This window comes from Bombus affinis, chromosome 4, assembly GCF_024516045.1.
Source record: "Bombus affinis isolate iyBomAffi1 chromosome 4, iyBomAffi1.2, whole genome shotgun sequence".
Lineage (NCBI taxonomy): Eukaryota > Metazoa > Arthropoda > Insecta > Hymenoptera > Apidae > Bombus > Bombus affinis.
The window spans coordinates 17,730,591-17,756,057 of record NC_066347.1 but is presented as its reverse complement, the minus strand read 5'-3'; the positions used below and the strand labels follow the sequence as shown (position 1 = coordinate 17,756,057).

General features: G+C 46.4%; 1 protein-coding gene across 2 annotated transcripts in view; it reads left to right on the top strand.

The window, feature by feature from the left end:
- Positions 1–25,467, top strand: part of LOC126915242 (zinc finger protein basonuclin-2-like) — a 262,874-nt gene that overhangs the window by 68,401 nt on the left and 169,006 nt on the right. For both annotated transcript variants that reach the window (XM_050719711.1, XM_050719712.1), the window contains exon 3: positions 19,658–19,760. In XM_050719711.1, the coding sequence (XP_050575668.1) occupies positions 19,658–19,760 (103 nt within the window). The remainder of the gene's footprint in view (positions 1–19,657; positions 19,761–25,467) is intronic.

Here is a 25,467-nt window from a genome sequence, read left to right as displayed (position 1 = left end):
CTCTTGCTCTCGCACTCTTCCTCTTTGTCCCCTTCGAGATCACCGGGCCTGGAGATTTTGGTAATGCTAGGGTTAGACGTTCTACACAGGGACGAGAGGTCAAACGGTTTTACGGGGCAGATTACATGCATTATTTTTGCGCTGGACGAAAGCCACGACGAAATGGCCGGTAATTCAGCTGGGACTGGGTTCTTCGGTCCACGGACTCGAGGATCTAGGGACCCCTGGTCGGGGGGACATTTTAGGGAACCGTTTCATACTCCTGGTTGTGATTCCAAGGATTTTAGCGAGTGTGAGATAACGGTGTTGTTAGCGAGACGATGCTAACACGCCACTTGGACGACGGAGATTTTTTCCGACTCTTTTCAATTTTAGGATCAAAATTTGTGGAAACAACGAAGAAAATTACGAGACAGTTAATACGATAGATATTTCCCGTTAATAAAAGAAACGCTGCATCGAGGATTATTCGATTATATCGTGCGTTGAAGAGCTACGGACACGTGGATAAACCGATATCGACTATAAGTTGCTCGATAATTGATCGGTAATTGCTTAACCGTGAAAGGATCGGGTCTTCCTTAATGATTTCCAATGAAACTGCTCTCACTTTCGCTGGAATCGGACCGCAATCGAAAGTGCGAACTCCTTTGTTCAAGCGCATCAGAGCGTTAAGACGCGACGAGATTAAGTAACCCATTAGGACAGTCCTCTCTTTTTTGCATTCGTGAAATTAACATTACCAGTGTTTCATCCGCCACCCATAGTCCGCAATATGCAAAATTTCATGGGTCTATTACTCGTAAACCTTCTTCGATTCATATCGTATCATATTGTCACCGAGCTATTGGATACGCTGATCCACTTTCCCAAGCACATCCTCGTTATTCCATTAACTCTGAAAAATACACTTTAGGTTTTCGAAATCCACCAGTAGCACCTAACGCTGTATTTCGTGTACCTGGAGAATTCCGCGGAACTCGCCTTTCTTCTCACGTCGTCGAGCTCTCAAAGAGGCCTGTGAAGGGTGTGTTGGAAACGTGGAAACGGATCGTGGAACGTGACGCGCGTCTTTCGATCCCCGTTGAAGCGCAAAGAGGAAGGAATATTGGCGCGAGTGAAAGCGTGCGATGGAAGGAAGGAAGGAAGGAAGGAAGCGGCTATATTCCCCGGATAATAATGATCTCAGGATCGACGGATGACGTACGACGGAGTCCCCGAGGGGCCAGGCCGGCGGTTGATCCATTGTTACGCTATCTCTCCTATTCTACTTCGCGTTTAATGCATAATCTATTACGGGCTTTTAACAATGCGAACCGGAGAGCCGGTGGATGCGAGCCTCTTCATTCAGGGGTGGCCGGCGAATCGATCTTCCGCCAGCCTAGCCCTCATATTTCACCAATGTTTTGACGTCTGCTTCGTAAGCATCCGTCCTAAGGGTGGAATCCGGGTCGCGCGAAGGGGATCGTCACGGGGATGATCCGCGATGTCTTCGACACGGTTCGACGAGCCGAACGCGAACGTCGAAAGTGGGCTAAGCGGCGCGGCTTGAAAGTCGGCGGAACGACGCCGGGTGACGCAAACGCGGTCGTCGCGCCAGAGGTTTCAGGGTGAAAGGAAGAGGATTAACGACGGTGGAAGTAGGTTACGCGGACTTGGCGGAATAGGCGAAGTCTACGACGATACAATTCGCTGATGGACGAATTTTTGAAGATTGGATCGATCGCGATTGACGTTACGGTATCGAGTCGCGGGTCTTTGATTTATGTCGCGATTTTACTATCCGAGGGAAATTGATTTTCGACTTAATGAATGTTTAAATAAGCAATGTAACCCGAAAGAAATTTATCACGGCCAGGACCACCGACCGGGGGAATGTGCTTAAAACAGGGCTAAGAGGCTGGCAGGAACGAAAAGCAGAACCAACACGTCGTTATACCGATACATCATACAGAACTCGATTTCTGTCACACGACTACGGGTCGTAACCGGATAATTAACCGTTAAGTACTGTAAAGACCAAAGTCTTCGGCCGACCGTTCTCCAAAAATCATCAATCCAGTCGTGCAGGAAGAGCGGTCGTAACCACGACCCGGTCATTGAATATGTATCCCAAGAAGTGCATTGGCCTTGGAGGCCTGCCAATAGATTAATAGCCCCGGAGTGATGCTCGAGATTTCTTCGGTATATATCGCATTACGGGAAATGACGCGCCAGAATCCCCGAATGACTTCGCGAACGAGAAATCAAGGGGATGAGTAACGAACGCCGGTAGGACAAAGATAGAAGGAGGAACAAAGGACCAGAGAAAGAGAAAGAGGATAGCGAAGAATACGAAGGAGATCGTGTAATCACCCTTTCTTTCTTCGGCCACTCGCCCCTTCTTTCGTCTTTTCTTTTCAATTCGAACTCGTATTCCCCCCTCGGTGTGTGTGGCCATTAAGCGATTCTGGGACAACGGTTGCCAGTTCTTCCCAAAGAAATCCTGTTACACGCGCATACCTTCGAAAATAACGACAGTGTAGGTATTCGAGAGGAATGGAGGATCGTCACTGAAATGAGAAATTACGCGGATAATGTGTAGAAGGACAGTGGCTTTGAAAAGTTGGTGTTCCTGTCGTTCAACCGTTTCTACCGTAATAATAAAATTGTTATCGATAATTTGTCTTCTTCATCTTGTTCGCTTTACTTGATTTCTCATCTTCTCGGTCGAAGAAAATATATTTTATCGCATTAAGACTTCATTTTATAGAATATTCACACCAATGGTTGCGAAAACATGAAAACGTAGCCAAGTTACGAAGCGTGTATCAAAATAACCATTACGTGGTTTCTTTCAGAAGAGCCGTTTCTTCCGTAACTTCTTGTCGGTTGCAAGCAAATGACTCCGCATCGCAAAGAAAATCGACTAATGCGTGGACTATGCAACCATTTAGTAAACTACGCGTCGACGGTTGAATTATGCCACTACCTCGACGAATCATTCCGCTAGAGGATATAACTGGATCGTTTCCTGCACCACGATAGGCACTCATCCCTCGGTCCCGTTCCCATCCGTTCTCTTCAGTCGGAGATTAACTACAAAGGCGATATTTTAGAGGGAAATTCTTGTGCTCGTTTCGAATGTCCTAAAAATGAACGTGCATGTACGCGTCCCTCCTTTCGATCGATGCTTCCACGAGAGAAGAAAATTGATCGGGGTTGATCGATTATGGTGACAAATATCTGACTTCGGAGCGCTGATTATCGTCCGCAGACAAAATTAGATTAACGATGGAATTCGTGGTTGTAACACCGTACCGTACGTAAGTAGAATTTTCCGAAGAATTGTTATTTAAATATTTCGCAAACGATACGCCTGTCATTTATCTTTGCGTTAGAAAATCCACCGCTGCTGTTCGTAGAATAATCCGAGTACTCTTATAATGCCGATAATATTTTAATCTTATTGTTTCTCCAGAACAAGTGGCACACAAAAAATCGTTCCTCGAATTCGAGCAGTCGTCGAAGCGAAAAGATTGCACGCAGCGTTCCCGAAGCGGAGTATGGTTGCCAGGGATTCCGGTCGTCTCTCATCGAACCATATCAATCTGTTGGATATATCCGCGGCGGGATCGACGCGGCCGACCGGATTATCGCGGCTGGTCGTCATTAGAGAGCCGAGGAGGTCACACCTGGCGCCCCCAGCTATGGGCCTGGGTTAGCCTAATGGGGCGGCAGATGCGGATCATCGTTCGTTCTTCCCGAATCTTCATAAATATCCGATCGATACATACATACATAAACGCGTTGTCTACGCCCTTCCCCGGGTCCGGGGCTCTAGCTCGCTTTCTGCTCGTTCTGTTCACCGAGATCCTATTGCAGATCGGACTCCCACTCGACTGGCCCGCAGCTTTCGATCGATTCGTTCGATCTTGCAAACAACCAGGGCCACAATTTCGTCCGATGCAACGATTAGGAGCCGGTCCGACCCTCGACTCGACACAGTTTCGCGCGTTTTTCTTTCGTTTTGTATTGTACAAGGAATGTCGAGGATACCGGTCCGTCTGGTTTCCTCGACGATATTAAATTATCGTTTAAGCTATTTGGGAATTTGTAGGGTTGAATCATTGGTCACGGTGGGTTCTTCTAATCTTCTACGACGCTTTACGGTTCTTGCTTAAGAGTTTTACCGCGGGCGCAAGATAATTATAGCTACGTGTATATCTGGAAATTTTCTCGTCGAAGAGATTGCGTTCGATGGAGAAGAAAAAACATTGAAAAACAATTTGCAGTGGATCGAGTCTGCCGATGAGGTACCATCGGATTTTTTCCAAATATCGACAAAAATATTTTCGTCGGCATCTGGCGTGCGTAGAGCGCGGAATTTCGAAATTAAAGCACGTTCCATATTAAAACAACCCCGACTCCTGCAATTCCTTTCACGCGTTGAACAAGATGGCTTCGTATCGTAACAAACAATTCTTCTAAAACGTTCTAACGCTTCATCGACTCAGCAATATACCGCGCACCAAAAAATTCACCCTATATATTCGTCTCCCCTCGTCTGTCTCCTGCTACCTGAAATCTCATCTATTACGATACTTTCCCTATCCAATCATTCTCCAGCTTGGAACACAACCAAACCTTCTAAACCATCCACCTCGTCCAATCACTACCCGCAACCGGTGAAATAAAAAAGTTTTAATGAAACCAACACCACGAAAACTGTTTATGTAACCGAAACCAATCAGCCTGGATGTTTCGACCGTTCGATCGCCAAGGTAACGCGCGAACGCGTTAACTGGATAGTGATCGATGAGCACGCTGCCCATCGTTCGACGCTGAAAAAGAAAATTCCGCGCTAAGGAACGAGGCAACGAGATAATAGTTTACGGCGAAGGGAAGAACGAGCGGACTCCTTCCTCGTGGCACAGCCACCGCGGTGTACGCGGACACCGGGTGGAATTTCACCTACGAGTTACCGCGCGAGTGGAGGCTGCACGCTAAGGTTTCGAGAGGACCTTGTTATTAATCACGACGCTGCCATCTCCGGGAGCAACGCTCGCTCGTTAGCCTGAGGGGGTTCGTGTGCCTGGGGGATGGCGGGGCCCCCGGGGGTGGCCATCTCTTAATTACTTCCGCGCCAATTAACACCGCCTCGAATAAAGAAGGGGCTACTCGACCGCCAATGGGAGCTCGCTTCTGAAAAAGCCAGTTGGCTCGGAAGCACTCGCTTTCGATTTAATATAGTGCCACGAAGCGTATTTGTGTACGTCTATGTGCGAGTGTAGGCAGGAGTGGTCGACCACTTTCGCGAAATCGATGATCGTCGGTGACGTTGCTTCCTCCTCGACGCGGCTTCGAGCGCGTCTAATGGCCGATTAAACGATCCGCTATCCCTTTCGAACGTTCGACTTGGAGGTAACGGAGTTTTCGTGTTTCGACCGGCGATTTTCAGCTACAGCGAATTTGCCGTGTAACGTTGATCAGTTCAACGAGGCGAAATATTTACGATTGACCGCGCGTAACGCGCTACGTCAGGTTGTAACTTGGTAAACGAAGTTTGATGTTCGAAAATCTGGATTAGTCTGTCGTATAAATTATTTTTTAAATTTTACTTTGTCACTGAAACTTCTTTGAAGCGTAAAATCGAAACGAGTATCGTCGAGCTCAATGAAACGGAATTTTCGGCGGGATCGGAATCGCGAGTCCACCCCTTCGCGGCGATCGAAGAAAGGTCGGTTGATTGACTTCCCATGGGACTCCGCTTTCGGAAGAGCACAGCTGATCCCTTCTGGCTATCTAGACCCGTTGCCTGTCTCTCTTTCTCCTTCGATCCCTTTGCAATCCTCCAAACTCCATCCGAACGTGACTGGTTTACCTCGTCGCCGGCTGCGCGAGAATTGCGCGAGTAAATCACGAGGAGACGAAAAGCTTGTACCTAGTGGCAATCTTGCTTTTCTAGCTTTTTCTTCGTCTGTAAGTGTCTGAAACAGTGTGTCTGGAATATCAACTGAAACACTGTTCGGTTCGGTCATCGTCTTAACGAATGTGCAGTATTCCCAACGATCTCGCATTCGGCAAGAATATCCTTACGCATCTAATCATCGAATTATCGCGGTCGACACGATAAAAGTAATGCAGGTATCGCGGTAAAATATCGCGAAAGCTGATAGTCTGCGTGGTCGCGAGGACCGTGGGAGTTGGGTTCGGGATATGGCGATATCGGACAGGATATGGCGGTGGTGGACGGGTTGAAAAGGGACGGGTCCGCAGGAGACCAGCATCGAACAAGTAGAGGGTGAATCGAGTGTAGTTTGAGGGCGGGGTGCTGCTGGTGGATAAAGGAGCCGAGAGTGGGGTGAGACAGTGGCAGGGGAAGTTGACGGGGATGAGGTTGGCGATTGGCATTTAATTAGCGGCCGGATGACCGCCGCCGCCTCCGGATCAATACGCCGCCCCCGAGGGCCAGCGTGCAGGAGGCAGCGGCGATCCCCTTCCGACCCACTCTATCCTCTTTCCCTCTTTTAACCTCTTCTCCAGCCAGCCGTCCACTCCTCTCTCGCTTCTCGTCGTCCTCCTACTTTCTGCCATCGTCACCCCATCCTCCGCCTCCACCTTTCCCACCTCCTCCTCCGCTTCTTCCACCGCCACCCCGTCCCGAGTAGACCGAACAGAACCGAACTCGTTTGCCCCGTCGTCGGTGAAACCCTTTTCCATCCATCCCCTGGAGCCACCGGCGGAAGGAGGGGACCAACGAGTGCCTCCGCTGCTCCTTAACCTAACCTCCTGACCGAGCACCACGTGCGGGGAATATCAGGAAGCGCCTCGGTAAAATAAAGCGAATCGACGGTAAGTGGCGCGGATCCTCCTGTGCCGTGGCCTCCGGCTCGCTGGACAACCATCTCTCCTTCTCTTTTCTCTTCTTTCTTTCGAAGCAACCCCGTCGTCCTGTCTTCCTCTAACCACCCCATCTGGCTCGTCGTTGATCGACGAGTTTTTCCTCCCCGTTCTTCGATACATAACGGTGCACCGACCGATATGCCTGACTTTGCGGCGTTCCATTCGATATGATAGCGGTCCGGCTAACGTAACGAGTACGATCGTTACGCGCGGTGTAAAATTGCGTTTCGAGATGCAACGATGATACCGGAAGACTAGCCGAGCTGTTTCTGGAGGATTCGCGGTGTCGATGTACCGACGCACGTCGAGCGAGAGTTGGGGGTTGGTTTCAAGCGTGCTCGACTTGATTGTTCTTTGTAATTTATGTATTCGATAGCGAGTAATCGAGTACGCTACTTCAACGATGTTTTTTATCTCGATTTTTCTGCCATAAATCGCATTCGACGATGATAAATTAAAAGGAACGCAAGGAAGTTGTATTCCGTTACACAAAATCTACCACGATTTTTCTTCCATGCGAATCTTGTTTTTATTCGATAAGCAATCGCTAGATCTCGTAACGCAGTCTAGTAACGAACGAACAACGACGAATCACTCGGACGACTAAACGTACGAGTAATATCGCGGTCTTCGCTCGTATTCGCATAAGGTACACCGACACTAATTAATGAATTAATGTTCGCGCGTTACGCCAGCAACCTAAATAACAAAACGGTTCGAAGGACATTGGTCTCACGATACGTTGCTGTCGGTGACGGTATATTTATGCACCAGTCATTAGCGTAGATCGGCACGACGCGTTACTCCAAGTAAACCACTTTCCTTTCTCCACATTGCATCCGCGTAGAAAGATACGTAAAAAATTACAGCTCTAGCAGAAATCGAACTGAATAGACGATATGTTACCAAATTGCTTTATTCCGGACGTATATTACGACTTTCCATCAAGAAGCTACACCTGCCAACCTTCTTTTTTCCCAAACGGACGAATCCTTTTAGCTATGAGTCATCGATTTTTTAAACTTCTTCGTTCGCATATCGGTGACGTGTGAATCGACAACGAGCCGCTCTCGCATTTTCGCTCTCGTTCGTGCGAGGAGTTAATCACGGTAAACAGTTTTCATTGTTCCACAACGCGTTGAGACACGGTGCTCGTGCCAAATCGGTGTTTATGCTTGGAATTATGGCTGGTCGAGCAACAGCCTTTGAAAATATCGTCGCCGACCAACAGGGTTCTCAATTTCATTCTGTCTTCTCTTGCGTGATCTCTTTGAGCTACGCCAATAGCTCATCCCTGCATAAAGATCATGAAACATACGAAATACATCTACTTCTTTGATACGAATCAATTTTTTTAAAACAAAAGAGGAATCGCGTAGTAATAAGTGTAAGTGTGAAATGCAAATGATGATGTTTGCTCGAGCGTAAAATTCAACAGTGGCCAGCAACATTGGAGATACACTTTATCAGTATGGAAAAAGGTATCGTGAGAAAAAGAAAAGAATAGAAATGGAAATAGAAAGGATGAGGGAGAGGAAGAAACAAAGAGACGAAACGAGGATAAATTGATATATCTGTCGGTTATTGGTGTAATAAGTTACATTGACAGCGCTATCTATATGTAAATGCACGATCGTCCTCTTGTGCCGGTAATCGATATCCGATCGATCAAGAATTATTTACATTGTCCGTGGGCCGGACATAAGCGTGGAAATTTAAATGCGTTTCAGTGGATTAACGTCGCCCTAACACGCGTTAATGGACGTCGCCGCGATCGACCTTTTATTTATGTTACAATTATTCACATGGACCGCGTTCCATGCTGCGACCGCTTGCGCTCGAGCTCGCGCGATTTATGCGCCCGCCGACCTGGATGTGCTCTAAGCGCGTCCCGAGCTTTCTACCCGCGGGCCTAGCCAGTCGATCGCCACCACGGCGATATTCCACTTTATATTCTTCCTCTAGTTTCAGAAGATTACAGTGTCCAATTTTTCTATCCGTCGAGGTGCGACGAAAGCGTTGCAGCACGTGTTGGAAATTGCAAGCAGACGGGAACTAAAGTACACAAAATATTCGAAGTAAATAAGAATAGAAAGAAAAACTAGCCATGGCGTTTAAAACATTCGAAGTAACAGATTGTCAACCGAGGCGTAAATTTTAAAGGTTCAATCGCGAAAGTTGCGGTAAATAGGTTCGAAGTTGGTTCTTTGGATTTGTAAGTTACTCGATAGCAGTATTATCGAATTCTTTTCGAATTGCTTGGAAAAATAGTTTCGTTGGTATTTGAAGCGCGTAGGCTATGGAATTTCAACATTGAAATCCTCCGACATGCTGTGAATTTTTTACAATATGAATAGCACCGATTGGTAGTTCTTAAGAAAGTCGAATGTAAAAATATAATCTAAGAAAGCTTTGGCATAAATTTACAAATAAAGTGTCGTCACTCTGTAAAGCTACCTTTAGATAACAGCTAATTTCATCCTTGCGGAACATTATAATTAACGTTTGTCTTCCTAAATCGAACCAATCGTTACCTTTCGAAACACGCGCGCTGAAACAAAGATATAGAAGTTCCAGTTGTTGTGTAAACAACATGCCACGCGAATGAAATCAATATTGGACCAATCCCTAGGTTGATCTTATTTAGGATTCACGGTGAAACCGCGGAAAGAGGGTGACGGAGCACCCCTGGTCCACAGAGATCCCTTCGCCGGCAGCCGGCCGGTTGTTTTCTGCTTCGGTGTATAAAATACGGGACTTGTTAACAATGTTCGCACCTATGGGTACGTGTGCGAGGGCCGCGCGTCCGTGTACCCGGTCACCCATAAACGCGGTGCGCCGCGGCGAGGGGCCCTTTCGGCGACGCCGACCTTCGCCCCGAGATCCCGCGGAGATATTTTATTCCCGGCGTTTTTTACGAGCCGATATATCAAGCATCGACCGGCCCCAACGGGGTTGCCGTCACGGGCCCGGCCGAAAACGCCCGACCCTCCGACCCCGCGGTCCACCAGCTCGCGAAAATCACCATCACCGATCGCCATTGCATACCTCCTCTCGCGATCTGTTTGATCACTCGCGTTCTCATAAACGAGAAATTGAGGTGTGGTTCTTGGATGCATGTTTTTCGAAGTGGAATTTCAACGAGCGTTTTCTCCAGCAAGGGTTGAGTCTGGCAGTGGAGTTGGTAGGTTTGGTAAAAGTAAAGATAGTAGATTGTAAATAATACACGCGATGTGCGTTAAAGTAGGATTTTCCGTAGATATTCGACCGTTGGTGACATTTTTTCGATGAAGTGAAGAACGATCGATGTAGGAATTTACTATGACTGTGAGTTTCGTGCGTTAGTTTATTGAGGATTTATCGATAACGGTTGCGATAATTTAGTTGGTTTTGTGGAAAACCTAATCGATTGAATTATTGCAATTAATTATCTTTAGTATAATTTGACGACAAAACTTTAGCAGCGGGAACTTTGTACAGACGAAAATTTATTTGGAAATATAATCCAGTGGAAGTATCGTAATCCAATTACAATATGAATAATTGATTACCTTTTAAGCATACATATTTGTTATTTGTATCGTGCTTAATGTATCTTAATCTGTATTATTAATTATATGATTCATTACATGTATTTATAATAAGTTGTATCTATTTGCATTACTTATTTATCAATTGCATACCAGGTAATTACATCGAATTATACCGTACAGAAAACTGGTATGTAATCGACTTAAATTCGAAATCTAGTTAAACTAGCGCGATAATGAACTTAAAGCTATCAATATACGCGACAGAAATTACTATACTTGCGAGATAATTACAATGCTACCACTTCTATCCTGCTGTTTCTCCAATAATATCTCGTAGTTACTCGTTAGACATGTTAACATTTCAAATCGAAGAGGCATTTTTACAAATCACCGATTCTCCAACATTTCAGTTCGAACCCGATTCTTTAAACCAGGTATCGTATACTTTTACAAGCGATTTGTTTCTAATTGAACAATATGCACGCAGTCGCTTCTATTACGCATAGACGTACACGTGTTTATTATTCGTTTAGCACGGCGTGACAGCGTTGCGGCTGTGTGCGCGAAGGCAGCGCGAGAACTCAAGACCACAGCGTGTTCATAAGTCAGGAAACGAAGGGGGTCGAGTATATATGGTCGTCGTGGTGAACAAGGTTTCGCGGCTTTAATGTCCTTTTGAAATTCCGATTTATTCGAAATACGTGCCATGAACCTTGGCGCAATCGTCGCGAAATCCCTGAGAACAGCCACGTTTCCAGATACTCAGATCTCCGATCGACTGTCCGAAGATACGATCTGACTCGAGGAAAATCTTAGAGCGTAGCTGATGTCGGTAGTTAAGATTTCAAGTGTAATAAATAACGTGGTTAGAAGTTTGTGGAAAAATCTCAGACGAAGCTCTTGACGAAGTTATGGCAAGACAAATTTGCAGTTGGATTCTCCTTTGTCTCTTTCCTCGCGCTTCCTCCGCAAGATTAGAACATTTCTTTGTTAAGAAACTTACCTAAGAGACCAACCAGGACGGAGATCCGTTCCAAGTCAACGTTTCCGCTTCGGCAATTCGCTTATCGATATTCTCGCGTAGCTTAACACAATTTATCGACGACCTTTCAATACCGAGTCCTTGCTCGAACCGCGGGAATTCCGTGGACACGAGTCGTTCGCACCAGCCGCGCGATGGAATTCCATAATCGACCCAGCTTATTATTTATTTGCCACCGCTGACACGTGTTCCTTTCGATCGCGGGCCTTTCTCCTCGCCGCTTAAACCTAATGCAACTCCTTTGTTCGGGATTGTTGTCCACACGTGTTACGTTGGATCGTTGATTTATCGTATTCCCATGCTTAGCAATATGCACTTTGTAATATCTGAGGTGGTTGATAGTGAAGGTGCCCGTAAGAAATACTCTTGATGTTCAACCAAAAAAGGTTTATTAAACTATTAACAATCAACAGTCAACAACTTACGATCAGCAATTAACAATTAACGATTAACTATCAACAGCAATTAACAATTAACGATTAACTATCAACGATTAACAATCAAGAGTTGACCCCTTACAATTTACGTTCGAGAATTTACGTTTGGTCTGATCACCTACTACGGGCTATGCCCGTAATATTTACGTTTGATTCGACCATCTGTTACGGATAATGCCCGTAATATTTACGTTTGGCCCGATCATCGTACCACGGGCTATGCCCGCAGTTGTTGTTTAAGGGGTTAATAAGCTTCGCCATGACGCTAAACCTTTCGCACTTCGTAGCTCGGAGCAGAATGAATCTTTTGTTCGAAACCAAACGGATTCTGTTCTTTGTTGCCCCTCGATATCTCCACTACGTACGCGTTTATTAGATATCCGCGACAGTTGCCGCGTATGCAATCTTCCGAATATTCGGCGAAAGAACCGTATATCGATGGTACATTAGGCATGTCGACCTTACGCTTTGAAGGTATAGCGCTTTGTGTCGTGAAGCCTTTGGAAAGTTCCGTGGCCGAGTGCCGCCACATATCTAACGGTCTCTGAATGACAATCTCTGGCGTCAAAGTATGGTTCACGGTGCCCATTCTGAAACTAACAAGGAAATGTCTTCGTGTTATCGGATTTTTCAAATTTTCCTCGTCACGTCAACGCGTGTAATCGTCATCCACGATATTGGCCAGTATCTAATCGCCTTAGAAGGGCGTAGCCGATCGAAAGGTTCGAAGTCACGATCCGGTCGCGAGACGGTAAGCACGTTTTACCAGGAAAGGACGTCCCGTGCCAGGGAGCCATCAGGCAGCACGGCCTCGACGAACCGACTCGAGTGCTACTTGCTGAAATTGACGAACTGCGAACTACCATCGCGTAAAGTTTCTCGAGGTGATGACAATTATGGTAATGAACCGGCGGAAAGGCAGAAATTGGCAATGGCGCGGAACGAAATTTTGAGATAGGTGTATTATATCGTTCGAAATTGCTCTTTTTATAAAAAATCGGTTCTCGCACGAAACGTACGGTCTGTTCTAATCGAATATCGATAGTTCAGGTATCAAGAATTCGGTGTTGATCAGAAAATGCGATACACAGAAATTGAACGATTGTGTGAAAATATTTCCAGTCACATGCCTCGTAATCGATGAAATATTATAAAAATAAATTTCCCGCTTTTCAATCGAACGGTTACAAAGAAATAAACGTTAAATGCCCTTTGGAACGTTGCATTTGAAGATTTTGCGATATTCTTCGGCATATTCGCAAATTCCTATCGTCGTTTCCCTGAAAGTTCATCGTCGACAAGCCATTGCAAGTATGAAGTGTCACGTGTCGCGTGTAACGGCAGCGTTTCCTGTCCATCGTCCATTACGGCATTATGCTTGACTTTCGTGGAACGATACGGATGGAGAATCGGGTGGCGCGGCGCAAGGTGTGGCCGCCGGGATGAAAAGTCGGAGCGTAGCGGAGGCGGCGCGGCTCGGCCCGAGACAATGGCGATCGATCTCCCCCGGGGACGGCGACGCAATCGGAAATTGCCGATGAATAGGGACGATAGATGAAAACTCGCTCTATTAAAACGTCTAGTCATTTTTTTGGCCGCCTTCGTCGGGGGAAGATGGGCCCTGAGATCTTCGCAACGATCCTTGCCGCGGGCAGCTGTGCTGCAATCCCGTATCTCTCCTCGACCGTTTCCTTCGATATATCGCGTTACAACGGCGACGAACACGACGACGATCATCGTTATTATTATGGTATTTCTCTGCCAAATTGCGCCCGTAGCCTGGCACGTTCGATCCGAGTGAGTTGTGCTCCGATTTGGAGCTCTGTAGTGTTGTAGATCAGCTGTTCGATGAATTTTCGCGTTATATCTGGTACAAGGCACAGCATATTCACTACGAACATTTTGGATGGGAATCGGCGCGATACAACTTCTATGATACTCGTATGGTATCGATTTGGACGTGAAAGGCGAAGTAGAAGTTACGAAGTTTCGGACGAAAAGTATTTTCACGTTACATCAGCGAATGGAAAGAGCATCGGAGATCTACGAAATTGGGAAACTTGTTAATTTCCAGAGGGCGTTTCCGGCTGGGGGATGCTAATCTCCGCGCGTTATTGTTCTCTGTTATCGCATTAAAGGAAAAAAGATAGGGATGCTGAAGCTACATGCACGCGCAATCGTTCCACGGCTAAATCCGTCGGATTAAGTTCTCCAGCGCCGTCGTGAGCGCTGCTTATTTTTCGCGTTGCCCGGCAGCTGTAATAATGAGATTTAAAAAACTCTGCCCGCCTTACCGCTACCTGTCTGTGCGTGCGGAAACAAAGAGAAAATCAGGCGAAATCCGGCATTTTTTCCCTGCTTACCGTCGTTAGAGAGAACCGTTTCCCGTCGACGCGATGGTTTTTGTCACGTTTCTAAATGACCGAGGCTCACGATAGTCAGCCTGGATGCCACTTTCCGCGGATATCGACAGTACCATTTTCTTTACCTATTAGCGCCTTCTAATAGAAACTTTAAACCGATACTTTCTTTTAGATGATCTTGCATTCATAATCAGTTTCATTCCCATCAGAATTTGTATTTTCTATTTCTCTTCTTACAGTAATAGTAGCACTAACGTGAAAGTAATTTAATGGTCATTGCGTTTCGCATGCTGTTCTTTGATCGAGATCTACCATTTAATCGCGCAAGCTGAGATTATAGTCCGGTATAATTGTAAAGATCACAGGTGTTAATCGATATTGTTCAATTTCCTCCATAGAATGACTAAATGAATCGAATCTAATAACTTGAGTGGCGCTGATTCATTGGAATTTGCTATTTAGTTTTCTGAAACACACCTTTGACACGCCCTTAAAAAGCGCAACTATCTTTTTACGGTTACAATAGAGCCAAGTAGATTAAATCTAAAATTAAACTTGTTCCTCGACTATAGTGTGAAGTCTTACAGGTCCGTTTGGCGGACAAAGTCGCGCATTACATCAAACCCGTCATCTTTTCCACGCATTTGTCTCGATAAGCTATTCCAGCCCTGGAAAATCTTCCAGACAAGCGATCTTCGAAACGATGCCAAAACTGTTTCACGATAAACCACGTGTCCTCGGAGGAAACAGGATTGCGAGGCAGCAAACGCGATACATCTCCCTTGGCGATTATCGCGGGCGACTTGCACTCGAAGAATCCCTCGGCAAACGTCTGGACGTTTCACGCTACATGGATCAAGGCTGGCAATCGGGGCGATATTATTTCATCGGTCGGAAATAGAGAGAGGGCGGTCAGAGCAGAAAGTTAGCATAGGCCGTGACTTAGTGCTCCTCGGGGTGCCGTCTGTCAACCCCGCCGGAGATCCTTTCTTATTTCGCGATATTTTGTCGTCGCCGGCCGCGATATTTATCGTCCACGCAGGACCCTCTCACCCTTCCATATTCCCTTCTCTATCCCTTTGTTCCGCGACGCCAAGTATAATCTTTGCTCTCGCAGAAAGAACTAATCGGACCGCTACGTGCTCCTTCGTCTTTGATGAATTACTATCTCGAATAAGTTACCTTAGTTGGCGATATTTTCTTTGTAGCATTGTTTCAGACAAACGCGTTAACTTGCCGTCTACGTATTTATCATCTTTCTCCTTGAGATTTTGTCGTTCACTGATAAAAAAAAAAACAAGGAAAAAAGAGAAAAATTTCTGAGAATTATTGGAATTTCGGCAGACGCCAGCTTCACGTCGGAATATACGCCTGTTCGGTGGTGGCTCGGAGGGCCAGTTAATTCCGCTACATTTGAACGCGTCCCGAGAAAACGGCTAGATATATCACGCAAATTGCCATTGTGGCCGCGACAATATGCTAAACGCAGCCCAGGCTGTTAGCATTTCATTATTCCGCCACACACGTGAAGCGTGCCGGGATAAAGTACGGCCGTTGGAAATTCCGCTTTTTCCTTTTTCTATTCCACCGCGTTTACCCCCTGACATCGACACGCGTGCCGCATTCTGATCGAGGGGATGCCAATTGCGTCGTATCGCTGCCACAACGTTTAAATCGCGCGTGCACGTGTCGCGCGTAAAGGGGCACGCGGTCCAAGTTTCTTTCTTCTTTGCTTGCTTCTTTTTCGCTATAAATCAATTAACGATAGTCCACCTTTCCAGTCGCTGATTTAGTCGAAAATTTTCATCACCGGTGACAATCGCATAAATAGAATACGAACCGTACGTAATCGTACAAACGCGAGAGTGGACGCTCGCGTGGGGTAAAAGTTTGGACACGCGTTTGGGCGCGGCGTGGCGCAGAAGGGAGCGATGGATCGGATCAGCGAAACGCATAGACCCAGCTTAAATCCTCGAACTCATTAATGGGGTTGCATCGTCGACGCGGCCGCTCGCCAGCTTTATACTTGAGGTTTAATTCGCGCTCTGGTCAAATTAATTTGCAACGATGAACGAGTTGCCCGGTTGCTGCTGCGTGGCCACCTCGCGTTCGCTGTTAGCGTTGCATTTCGAATGGGGAGATTAGCCCCGTTCATTAAACACGAACCTACTACACATCTGCCGAGAGATTTGGCCGCGATGCAAACCGGCATATCGCATCCCACGTCATCGTCCTCGAGTGCTGTCGAGTTTTCGTACTTTCGTGCCTCCACCTATCTCTCTGTTCGCATCTCTCTATCTCTTTGGGATCAACGGGCCGAAATCGACTGCAATTCCAGCCGAAGAGTTCCGCTGAATTTTAGCCAGATCAGCCACGAGTGCGTTTGCCTTCAAGGTAAAGTATCCGATTCGGTTTCGCTGCTGAAAAATAAACCGTGTCTGGACTTGTTGTTTCGTCCGGCGAAAGGATTTGATCCGAAAGAGTGGGAAATTGGGATGTATCGACGCGGAGAGTGGCCATTGAGTCGATTCCGAGTTAGCTACCCTCGATGAGTGTTTGCGAGCTGGAACGCTTCGAGTGTGAAGCGCCGATAGTAGCTCTTTGAGACATTGTTCTATTGGGAAAATTGCGAGGAAAAAAAAAGAATCGACGATATACCATAAGATACGAAAAGATATACGATATTTCTTCGTAGTGTCACCTAAGCATTATAAAGCAACTTCAACGAACCTTCGTATTGAAAATAATACAAAGCAAAGCCATACCAGCAGATTTCATCGAATATTTCATACGATTCAATGGGAAATTAAAATCTTTCAATCAATCACAGGGAAAAATATCAACAGCATGAAAATACAATGGTAACGTTATTCTTCTCGTACAGTCGGCTCGCACGGATAGCTCCGCGTTTCACTGTGACAAATGCTCTCACAGTCAGCTATCGACGCATCACTGACGTAATTCCATTCCGCTCGTTAACGAATTCCAAACGATAGCCGAGCCACGTATCCACGGCTCTGTTATATTTAACAATACGCGGCTGCATTGTGTGGGACTGTGCCGGTGGTCCGTTCCGATTATAATGTTAATCATCATCGCTGCCACGCTGTATCGCTGGCAATATTGATTGGAAATATACGTTCGCGTAATTCGTGTAATCCATATCCGCGCAATTAATTATCGTTCGTTGATATGTTGTAATGGCCATCGTTGCAACTAGCTGGTGTACGCTTGTTCCCTGCTTGGATTACAATTCTGGCCCCGGTGAGCATGTTGGATTTCGTTGTCGAGAGACAAAACGCTCCGGGGGTCGATCGTCCCAAAATCTAGACGCTTCTTTCGCGTTGGTTTCGTTGCATGTGACGAAAATCCGATCGTTACCGACCTAATCGAGAAATGTACAGCTGTTCGTGATGTTCTTAAAAGAGGAGTGTCGTTAAAATCAAGCGGAGGAACGAAATGATAAGCTGACAGCTCGATGGTAAAGAGATAGCTGCGATAAATATCTCGTGGCTCGTAAAAACTGTGTTGTCTTTTATACGCGATGACAGCGGGAAAAAATGATGCGCGAATATAAAAAGTATGCATGAAAAATGTCGACGATAACCGGAAATTGGTGTCCTTGCGAGAAAACCACGTTGTATACACTGTGCCTCGACAAACCTGCAAACCACATCGTAACATCGCATCATTTACAGGGTACGATATTCCCCATCTTGGTCTTGCCATAAAAAACTAACTACAAAAGTCCACGCGCGTATGCATGAACACATATTTAAAGCCCATTTAAATTCCAAAGCGAGTTAGATTAACTCGAAAAGCTAATTCCATGGCGTCACCGGCTCGGATATAAAAAGCGTGGCAGGGACTTTGTTTCACGAGCTCCCCTTCCGCGTGGCACGGGCGACCGCTAACATCGCCATATAATCTGTCGCTCGTTCCGAATAAATAACCCGCTGCGAAGCTAATAAAATTTGCCGGCTATGAAATTTTGTCAGCCAGCCTGGTCGACCTCGCTTCGTTTCCCAACGACAGAAGATTTCCCGCGAAGCCACGGGACGCTGTCTGGATAAAGACACATGGCCGACGATGGCTGCGCGCTTGTCGCTTCATTTGTCTTTATATTAGCGGCACACGCCGTCGTAACGCTATAACGTCATAACACCACGACAACGGGGAACTTGTACGCAACGTCGTCTTCCCTTTCGTTCTTCTTTGGTGAAACGACTCGTGTATAGGTAAATGGACCCCTTTCTCGTCAGCCAAGGGTAAGGAAGATTGCGTTAACCCCTTAAATGGGGAGTGACGATTCGTTGGAGGTTCGGCAGGGTGGGTACGCCTCTGATGGGATTATGGTTTCTTTGGTTTAACGCTCCGCGTGACAGTTACGACGTTGGTTATCTGGAATTCTTCTTCCTATAATTTTTATAGCGTGCTGAAAACCTAGTAGAAAAAATTAACATCAAAGTTTCTGCGCCGCTAAATGCGTTTTCCCGGTTCCTCATCCGTTGCAACTTCGCCAGGGATTTCACGTAGCTGCAACGAGCCGGAACTATGATGAAAATGACGTTCGACGAGGCAAAAGGGCGTCCGTTTAGTAAGGATCCAAAGTTCGCCTTAGTGCAGATCCGTGTCGGTTCTCGGGGAAACTTTCAAACGCATGAAAGATGGAAGAGAGCAGCAGGAATTAACGTTTCTTTTTCCCTTCTTCTGCCTTCCTTTTTCTCTCTGTCCCTCTATCGCTTCGACTGCAACGGCAGTAGCTGCAGGTAACTCGCGACGGCGGAAAATAAACTTTCCTGCTGCGTACATAAAGTAATACCCGATCCAGGAGGTTCGCCTTCCTTTCAGCCGCGGGGCAGGATTGGATGGTGGCTCCCAAGGGGTTAATTTCGTGCCGAAGGGCGGAAAATATTCACGGTTCCTTAAAATCCGACGAAGCCCCGTCTCTTACGAGCTTCCTCTGGGGTGGCGTTATGCCAAACGGTCACTCAAAATACCACACCCCCTTTTTTCCTGCTCGCCCGTGGCAACGATCCTTTAATCCGCGCCAAACTGTCCGGGATATTTCCTGCCGGCTGAAAAGTCGACGAATAAAATTCTATCTCCTCTTTACCGTACCGTACGCGCCCTTACAACGATGTTTCGTATCTATTTTTCTCTTTTCCGCCTTTTTACCCGCCCTAACGAACGACTGGAGTGCTCGAACGATGCTTCGCTGTTACAGGCTTGGTCTCTTCTACAATTTGTGTTCAACCATCGTGATTGTAATTTTAGAAAACGTAATCGAGTCTTTTTGATTTCATTTCTCAAGCTCCTTTCACTAAGTTTGATTATTTTAATCAATTTTAATTTTTTTATTTGATTATGTTAATCATTGCTCTTTCCTGATTTCAGTCTATCAAATGTACTATCAATGGATGCTCCTGCGATTCGTTCACTCCAGGGAAGCGACATATCCGCTACTGCGACAGGTGCCACCACGGATGGGTGCCACACGGTGAGTGCTACTACTCTTTTACCATTTACACGAAACAAACGAAACGTGGGTTTATCTTGATCGTCGGTAATTCATATGCAAACTAAGTAGGTGTATTAGAATCTTCAGATTGCTCCTTTCGCAGTCTCAGTAATATTATACCATGACGCGGCGATACGTCGTAAACCAATAGAAAACGTATTAACCGCGCCATCGTCTACTTTGTTTCATTGCACCAACTGCACCAAATTTTTAACCCAAATCAAGCTCGAGCCTAAGAAAAATCTGGTGCAAGAGAAACCGTGGCAAACCGGTGTCTCCTAGTCCGAGATCCATTCTCGATCAACAAGAGGTCGGCGAAGATTTCCGTGTTGGGATCGCGTGCACCCGGTTAAACGCAAATTTTCCAACTGTCAGCATACTTCATCCGGGTGGCCCTCTGGGACGAAATTCAATTTTCCGAGGATGACCAGCGGCGTCCCTTCGCGGCCAGGATTCCACCCTTCTCCGCGCACGCGATCCGCAGGATGGCCAGGCGCGCGCGCGCGTATGCATACGGATCGCCCGGATATATACGGGGGGTGTGCTTTATGTCCTCGTAAGTTTCAGAACGTGGAAGAGGAACGATCGGCCGACTGGTTCGTCGTTGATCAGCTCGTTCGCTATGGAAGTCGTTCCATAGCGGCACGCTATGGAGTATACAGGGTGTAGCTCGTTGCGTGAAATTTTTAACAAACAATCCTTCGTTAACCCAGCGGAGGTCACGATTGTATAACTTCCTTATTGCTTTGCAGCAAGAGAGAAAACTTATAGTAATAATTTAATCCTTTATGGTGTAATTTTTTTAAACGATGATAGTACTATAGTCCTGAATGATTTTTACTTGGCCAGTCGATTGGCATAAAAATCGATAAGAAAGAATTCGAATCAGATTCTAAATTATTCTTACGAGAAGATCGTCCTTAGCTGTTTAAAGGTCCACCCGAGTCACCCTGTATATGGAGCGAACAAAGCATCGTATCGACGTTTAGGGGAAGATCTCGATGTACGATGGCGTGTATCGCGCTTAAAATTCCGGTTGCTTGACCCGCGATAGATTGGACGCGCCGTGCCACGGAATACATATCAATTTCGGGCTTCGGTCACGTCCCATGGGGACGCAGTTGCATTTTCCTTCCAGCAGCCTCTTCTTCTTGCCTTTTTCTTGAGCTTAACACGAGAGGGACAAGTATGTCGCAAAAAACACGCCCTCCTGCCGTTACTTTCTTCTACGAAAAAAATAGAGGGTGTATATTATGCGAGTTATTTGAAAATATTTCACAAGAGGCATATCTTTTCTTATCTATGCTTTTCTTGCCAAAGAATTAGTACGATTAATACGATTTTTAGAAATTTTATTCTCATACATTCGTTCAACGTGAACGTATTATAACGATCCTTGTGTGCAAAAACTGAAGTGTTGTAACAAAGCTGATCCAATTTACGGAAGAAACTTTTGAAATGTTATTCCGAAGAATATCTAACCACTAGCAATTGCCTCTGTCATTCACGTCAGAATAGGACACCTCGGTCCACTTAATAAGAATCTTCGTCACGACACGAAACGTAACTGAAATAAACGTCAAGCACGAAAGGCAGATACTCGGAATTCCTCTCACCGATCGTTCCCCGCGTTCCCTCGTTCCGATTCAGCTACGTTTTAGGCGATGACTCTGTCGACACAGATCTGGCCGGACCATTCATCAAGATCGCCCCGTACAAAAGACGATCTCCCAGTAATTGCTCGGAATCGGTCTCGAAAACGCGAGCGGAGTCATTTCTCTTTCGACATGGCTGATCGAACCAGACGGAGAATTAGAAATGCCGGGTAACCGGGCGACTCGTCACTGCCCCTTTTGTTCTTCGCCCACAGACCGGTTTCTTTCGTACGGTCGGGCAAAAAACCGGGCGCGTCTCGGGTACGGCGATTTGTCGTTCGAAAACGTCCGTTCGTTTTGGAATTGCGGAATAGCTGTCGTGTTAAACCGTGTACACCGTGACACACGGATCGCGATTCGATCCTCGTATACTCGTGACGGCAACCGTGATTCCCTTCGAACAATAATCTTAAAAATCATCGTCGGTGGAGAGCGGCTCTTCCTGTTCGTCGTGACCAGGGTTAGCTTCTAAAACTAATTGCGGAAGCTTTGCAATTAAAGATATTTGAACGATCTAACGAATGATTATTATCCAACAGAGAAATCCGAGTACAAGAAGTCAACTGTTAATACTCCGATCCACTTGAAACGATAGAACAAACATCATCCACGAGACAACTGCCTTCGTTTTTACCGTTTTAAATCCTATAAAATCTTCCTTCTACCGCCGTTAAACTTCCTAATTTTGTCAAAATTACTTTCCTAATTTTGTCAAAACCCAAACAATGGTCGACTAATGGCAAAGAGAAAGTCAGAAACGAAGGAGACAGGCGACGCCGGTACCCATCCGTCGAATTAAGGAGTTCGTCGGTGGTTCGTGGAAGGACGCGGTATCCGGTCCCTCTTGCTTCACGAGGTCCTCGAGGAACGCTCGTTTCGCAGTCCCAAAGGTGACAGGCCCCTGACGCGAGAGCAAGTGGCGAGCTCGTAAGAAATCACGGCTCCGGGTATAGTACACTGACAAAAGCCTTTTTAAATTGTAATGAGCTGCCAAAGAGTGAATTATGTGCCGTCCGAGTGGCATCGAGTCGTCGACGAGAAAGCCAGCCCCATCCTATAAAAGTCCACGCGCGCGTATACGTGTATCCGGCATCCCCGTGGCCGCTCATCCACCCCACGTCATGAATATATTTACATTGATCGGCCGTCTCGGCATTTTTCATTTGCCCTGTTCGTTGTGTCAGCCGCCCGCGGACGCTCTATCACCCCACGGATACTTTATTTATATCGATGGGACGTGTCTGTCTCGTCGACCAGTTCGATACAGTTTTCACCGAGAAAGCGTCGCGCGTGGAGACTCCACGTCGATATCGTCGCTAATGATTCCTTCGATTTTTCTCCATCGGTACCCGAACGTCCCAGTACCAGTTTTTCAGTTTGCGCTTTCGTACTTTGCAAGTCGAATAATTTCCAAGTTCCGTTCCTTCAGCGAAGATCCGCGTTTGATGGAACGATGCTCCGGAGGAAACTATTCCATTTGATTCTCTGGCTGACGCTTTGAAATCTCTGAAAATCTTTCGCCAGTGAAAAGTTATTGCTTCTATTATATTACAGTAGCTGGCTTTCGTCGTTAAAATTTCGTCAAATGTCTTCAAACGATATGAATATTCGAACCGATCAGAGTTATCGCATCATGCTGTGTACGTTCGAAAGATACGCGCACCCAACTAACCCCAGCACCGTTGCGCTCGCAAAAATGGAGGAAGACCCATAAGAAGGTGGTTCGAGCAGCAAGGAACGGTGGTGATTATCATCAAAGGCGCAATTCACGGGCATACGATCGTGGACCGTCGATGCACACGCGATGCATCGAGGTCGTGGTTGAGATCCATCGGCCGGACAACCGGTGAAAAACGTTTAATTGACGTGGATCGAGAACGTAGATGAGTAGCTTGCAACCAGGTAAAGTATCGGAGGCGAACTTCGGGAAATTTTCTCTGACCATGTTAAATCGTTTACTCTTCTTTTCTATCCTTCTCTTTCTCTGGATCTGGATACGGCGAAGAGCGTCGGAATTTAAAGTATGCGTATCCGGAGGATGCAAGGATGATCGAAAGAAAGCCTGCTGGTTAATCGTCCACCATGATGCTCTAACTATTTATTACATGCACGTACGTATGAACTTTGTTACGCCGGATTTTGCTAGTTTCGCGTGCGAGATTAAAGAAGACGATCGTAGCGGTCGATACGCGGTGGAATGCGACGAAGATGGTGTTATTTAACGAGAAAACAAAATCTTTCTCTTCGTAATTCCACGTAACGTAAGAATTCCTCTCTTCTACAATTTTCTATCCCCTTCAAACACTAAGAACCGCGTAGGTTCATCCATCTTTGGAAATATCAGGCAAATGACCATTTTCACCGTTACATCTTCACTTTAGAAAGACCCTTAAAATTTCACCCTTAAAACGCTACGTATTTAAAGGTTAAATACTAGAAAACTGCGTACACCGATCCATCATCTTCCAAACTACCATACAAATGACCGTTTTCACTGTCGTATCATCATCCAGTCTGGCCGAAAAAGATTCTCAAAATCTCCCCATTCCTAACCTCACCCTTTACACGCACCCACCTTCGGTCTCAACACCCCTTATTAAGCCAACGTTATATATACCAAATCATCCAACCAATCATCGTCGTCTTCAGCTAAACTAAACTCCAGGAAGAAAGACAGCCAGCGGTCGTGGCGAGGATCGGGAGGCACCATCTGCGTCTCCATCTGCGCGGTCGATTCGGCAGCTGGAAGACGAAGGAAGGTCGGCCGCGGGCGACGAAGATGCCCGTCGAACTCTGGCCTCGCGCCAGCGAGTCCGAGATCTACGCGTCTCGGCGCGTGCGCGATAAATCACTAGGAAGGCGTCGCCCCGAGTGACACGCTAATAAATGCACCGGCAAACCGTGAATTACGTCGGATCAAGGGGTTGCTCACCCTCTGTATGTCGCGCTATCCACCAGCTAGAGATACCGGGACGTCGAATGTTTGCACGTTTACACGAGAAGTGGGAATAAATTTGCCTATAATTGCCACGGCGAGTCTCGAGCGGCAAACTATTCTCGCCGCGAGTTTCTTTTGCTTGAGAAACGGTTTCAGGGAAATGATTATGGAAATAAAGCGACGAGACGGTTCTAATCAGTGGAACACAGTCAGAGGGAAACATCTGTGAATCGAGGTCGGGTGTTCTCGAGCGGCTCTGTGACTAATGAGAGACGTTGTTTAGAATCGATTTCGTTCTTCTAGAAATAAATCGTTCTGCGTTTAGGTTTCCACTATTCGTACGTAGTTTATAGGATGCGTACAAGTGGAAGATTCGAAACCTTCCAGGTTAGTTACGTTTGTTCGCGTCCGAATTAAACGATATTTAAAGATTTTACTAATAAAATATACAACTTACTTTGCAATTTGAAAGAATATCGAATACTTTACACTTTCGAGAATCCGCCTCCCTCTTGTGCATCACCCGCCGTGTTTATTTCGAAGAAAAACGAAGCCGCGTCTCCGCTAGGGACGACGAACCCCAATGGTCGGCTCAATGGTGAAACAAAGCTTCCAGGCAGATGGCCGAGGAAAGCACAAGTCACCGCGACACCGTTTCTCCTGTCGGAGTTTTCCGGGGGTGCATTACAGGCCATTAAGGGCCGGGACACGTCGCGCCTTTTAAGGGCTAAAACGCGCGGCTATTTGTTCTAATACGAAACCGATGCTAATGACGATATATCATATTCCATGGTCGGTCTCCAGCCTGGTCGCACCGTCACCATGAATCACGCCTGGTGAGATGCTAATGCACCGATTTATCTTGCCTCTCTGCTTTATTAAGACTTAGTTTTTCTCTGCGTGGAGGGAACGCGGCTTTTACGCCGCTCAGCTCGTTCTTCCTTCATTCGGTCTCTCTCTTTTCCTCTTTCCGTCCTTTTTTTCTTCTTAGCGGTTTCCTTGTCCGATAGACTTCCATCGGTAGGTAGGTATAGCAGAGAGATAATGTGAAGGAAGATCGATATCGAAAGGTCGGGAACACCGATGGGCGTTC